Consider the following 4,676-nt stretch of genomic DNA (forward strand, 5'->3'; position numbering starts at 1 on the left):
AACGGCCGCTCGCAAGGGCTCTCGCAAGGTCGCAAGGTGGTTTCACCTTCAACTCTGATTGGTCCATTTGAATTTGACCGCGCGCTGGCAACACGACCCTCCAATCAGAGTTGAGGGTGAAACCACCTTGTGAGCGGCCGTTGTTGACTGCCCGGTCACAAGCCTCTGAGGAAAGCCGAAGAGGTGAATTTTAAGGCAAATTTTTCGTTCTTCACGAGTCTTTCGGCCGCCGAAACACACGTATTTGGAGTGAAGTTTATTGGGCTTTATGGAACTGTTGTTTTTATTGCGATTCGGGACTTTTCCTGTTGAGGAGAAAACGATTCGTGGAGTGAGGTCTGGCCAGCGATGGATAGAGTGGTCGGCCTTCCTATTCTTTTAGCAACGGTTTCCGGATAACTTCACTAAACGGCGTCAGAATGGCTCTAAACTCGGCACAAGAAACAAGTTCGTCACACATTTGAGGTAGGAAAACTTTATTTCAAATGAGATAGTTATTTACACAAGTTTTTTTACGATCGGTGATTTTCCCATACAATTCTCTATATACACAAGCTGTCGCATACACCACGTATTTTCAGCTTGGGGAGCCTGTGGTACCACAGTCTGTTCTTTCAGGTGTTCTTCATAAATTTAGATAAGAAGCAAAGCGAGTACTGTAAGAATGAACGTTTCCTATGGGAAAATGAAAATCAGAGAATATGACTGGAATGCTTTTCTTTTATAAGAATATGATCAATAAAGATAGCAGCTTTCAGTTTAAGAAAAATTGCATTCCAAGAAGATTATAGAAGGGGTCAGGACTTCCCTACTATGTGCAAACAGATGCATTCGTTTATTTTAGTAAAACGTTTAGCTAGTCGGGACTTCCAAGTATAATTATGATAAATATTATTACCCCAGCTAGAAATGCCATAACTAAAGTACAAAAGCACCTTCTCATAGCACTCATAACAGATGTGGCCTTGTTCCCATACTGAATGACTGGTCTTTGTTATGTAAAATTGGCTGTTCCATTGCTAAGTGATTGTGATTGGTGTTTGCAAACAAACACTTTTAGTATGAAACAAGGCCAACTTCAGCTAGCTTTTATTTTTTATGCCAGGGAACTGAACACATGACTGTGAGAAAGCATGTTTAATTAGTAAAAATTCCAATATGATAAGACCACAGTAAAAAAATATAAAAGATGCATCCACATTAACGATAAAAGTAATCTGCAAAGCTCTAAATAGCATTTTGTGTTGTTATCTTCTCCCCTTAATACTTCAAAATGTAAACAAAAATGGCACACCTTTTCCACCAAACTAGAGAAAGGGGTGGTTTTTGATAACAAACTTAGAAGACTTCTTTGCATTTCTGGACATAATTATCTCATGTCTTGAACTAAACTGTAAAGATTTGAGGACTTGACAAGAATTTGCAAAAATCATCAGAGTCATGAAAATCAGAAACATGGATTGCTCATATGCGTTAAGGTAACTTGGAGAAATTTGGCAATTTGACCAGAATTTGCCAAAATTATCAGATTTACCAAAACCACCAAATTCATCATGGCTAGCTCGTATGTGTTGAAGTAACTTGCATAGATTTGGTGATTTGACAAGAATTCGCCATAACTGTCAACATTGACATACAGTATAACCCCGTTAACTCGAACTCTGAAGGGAAACGAAAAACTGTTCGAATTAGCGGGGTTTCGAGTTATTGAATTTTAGCACTTCAGTATATAATACAGAGCAAATTAAACTTATTTCACAAGAAACTAACACATTTTGTAACATCTGCAAGGAATATGCATTCTTACGACAATGCAATATTTATGAAATGTTTATTTAATACACTCAATTTATGTTTCCTTTTGCGTCGGGGTCGTTCTATTATTCGTAAAGTTCTTATTGCTTAGGCACAAAAAATGAATGCAGTCTGCTGTCGTAGGGAGCTCCTGAAGATTCTTTCTGCTAATGCCTGAGATTCGAGTTATTGGGGTTAATTTTGATCAAGGGAAATGAAATTTAGTTAGAGTTAGCTGGGTTTTTCGAGTTATCAGAGTTCAAGTTAACCGAGTAAAAATGACTGAAAAGTTGGGTCAACTGCCAAGGGAATTGAGACTCGGTTCGAGTTATCCGAGTTAGAGTTACCGGGGTTCTACTCTATGTACCAAAATTTGTGATTTTTGTTGTTGTCTGCATGTACTTTAATTATTTTGAATTCATTTGATTGACAGTCTCCCCAAAAATATTCTTTGTAGAGCACTTGTAAATGTACTCAGCTATATCACCTAGAGACTTAAGCAAAGTGATTATTATTGCACACTCAACTTACTCAGAAATAGACTGCTAGTAGTCCCTTCTTAGTCACTTGAGTTGCTGTAATTCATCATGCAAGCCTCCTCTGCCTTTTTATTAACTGTGTGACAAAGTATGGCAGATCCACTGACTAAGAAGGAACTACTGGCACTCTAACTCACACAAGAGTCCTCAAGCCTCAATTTTGCTAACATTTGTATTCTCTACCCTAATCCTAGGGTCAACCACAGGACCACACAATTACCGGTAATATTTCTTATCCACAAGCACTGTTGGGTGTTGGGCAAAGGGGATACATAATAACAGAGATGGTTGAATTGCATCAAGAAAGTTTACATGGTGCTAATTTTGCTTCACTTTTGATGTGATTTTTGTCTGCCGGCAAATACAACAGCAAAGATATACAAGCATAAAAATAACAACATGCAACAGAACCAAAAAAAACAAAAAGACATCAAACATGTACAATTGATATTCAGGTAAGTCAATGGCCTCACTGATCAAGTGAACTGCTCCATCATGTCGTAATGCATACTCAATCCAGTCTGCACCTTCCTCACTTGGCGACCGCTTTCTATCTTTTATTATTGCTGAAATAATCTCAGAATTGTATCTGTATTGTTTATTCAGAAAAACTTCCAGAACTGCTTTTGCCAGGTCGTCAGACCTCATTACATTCTTATCTAAGCTGACACCAAGTCCTTTCACTTTGACAATAGTTGCCTGTCTGTGCTGGTCACCAAATAATGGTATTGCTACCATTGGTACACTGTGGTATACACTTTCCAGAAAGCTATTTAGTCCACAATGGGTAACAAAAAGCTTGGTAGATGGATGTCCCAAGATATCATTTTGAGGAATCCATGACACAATCTTGATGTTACTTCCAATGTTATTTGGCATATCCCCAGAATATTTCCACAAAACGGCTACAGACAATTGGCTTAATCCATCTGCAATACTTTGTACTAGTTCTGGACGGTAATTTGATAAAGTGGTACCAAAAGACACAAGAACCACCTGGTTATTTTCCGTCATGAACTTGTTTAACTCATCAGGCAAGTCCAGTGGTGGTTCAGGCAAGACTGGACCGATTACTTTAACATGGACTTGAAGAGGGCGTGGGTATTCCAGTGCAAACTCATGAGGAATGAGAACAATTCCATGAGGCTTCAAGGCATCAAATGCATCATCATGTTTGGAGTTTGCTTTTGCATATTTGTTCCACAGCTTCACAGGAACATAATTGCTAATAGCGTACCTAAATGCAAGGGAAGATAAGTAACTTAGCAGTCGGTTCGTGAATGAAAAGGTGGCTGGGTGATTTGGCTCGGATGACGTCTCTTGAGTGAGGTAGACCGCTCCTTGAGGTGAACCAAGATAAAACGAACCAAATGCTCCACCAAATCCCACAGGCCAAACATCAACACGGGAAACATTCATCATTTCAGCCAATATGAAACAACACATGTTGGAAGCATCGCAAAGAACTAAATCGACTGTTTTCTTCAGTTCTGCAATCAGTGCTGCTTCTTTAAACAAATCTTCACAGAATCTCTCCACCAAGGAATATAAACCACCGTCGCTAAAAAAATTTAGCAATTCCAATGCTGCAGAAATGCTCTGAAGATCACCCATTTTCATTAAGTTTAACAAGACTTGTTCGAGGTGTTCGTTAGTTATCGATGTGTTAAACATTTTCACGTCGATATCCTTGTATGTTTCCTTAGCACAGCTTGGTAGAATTTGGGTATACTTGTGTCCTCTTATCGTAAGTTCTTTCCCAAGTTTCCATAATACGCGATTGTGGCTGATATAATCAAAATTTGCCATACCTACCACATGACTGCTTTGCACAGGTTGGAAGCCAACACAGAGAAATATTACAACAATAACAGAAAACATTTTGATGTCCTTCTATGAACGGCAGCTTCAATACATATTACAGTATATGATTAGCCAGTGTCAAAAATACCATAATACTCTTTGTTTGTGCCTCCAAAATTTGCATTGTAAGTCCCAAGAGAAATTAACAATACTTATGCAAAAACAGAGGTAATTTTCATCCTAACCAAGATTGCGTGACGGGTCATGAGAACGGTTGGGCCTGAGTCAGGTCACGGGCAGGGGCGTTAACTCTCAGCCAGGCCTGGGTTGCTCGCTCGAAGCATGGTTAGCGCTAACCAGCGTTCAATACCATGGAAGCTTATAGGTTTTGATAGCTCTTATCCAACGGTTAGCACTAACCAGGCAATCAATAAATTTTTTTAACAAAGTGGCTATTCGTACAGGACCCGTACACTAGCCTGCTCGCAAGTGGGAGATGTTGTTGTTGCTCATTGCTCGTGTACGACGACTTGACTGATG

The 4,676-nt window shown here is 39.2% G+C and overlaps 1 protein-coding gene across 2 annotated transcripts; it reads right to left on the reverse strand.

Annotated features, from left to right (window-relative positions):
* Positions 1–459: 459 nt before the first annotated feature.
* Positions 460–4,367, reverse strand: LOC138003700 (UDP-glucuronosyltransferase 2B20-like). Of its 2 annotated transcripts, XM_068849907.1 has the most exons (2): positions 4,149–4,367; positions 460–3,570 (listed from the first exon to the last, which is right to left on the reverse strand). In XM_068849907.1, exons 1-2 carry the CDS (start codon positions 4,151–4,153, stop codon positions 2,652–2,654), a joined length of 924 nt encoding a protein of 307 aa, XP_068706008.1. In that variant the 5' UTR covers positions 4,154–4,367; the 3' UTR covers positions 460–2,651. The 2 variants fall into 2 exon arrangements, with proteins under 2 accessions (XP_068706008.1, XP_068706007.1); XM_068849906.1 differs by having other exon boundaries at positions 460–4,367.
* Between the last annotated feature and the right edge of the window lie 309 nt (positions 4,368–4,676).

This window comes from Montipora foliosa, chromosome 5 (genome assembly GCF_036669935.1).
Source record: "Montipora foliosa isolate CH-2021 chromosome 5, ASM3666993v2, whole genome shotgun sequence".
NCBI classification, from domain to species: Eukaryota; Metazoa; Cnidaria; class Anthozoa; order Scleractinia; family Acroporidae; genus Montipora; species Montipora foliosa.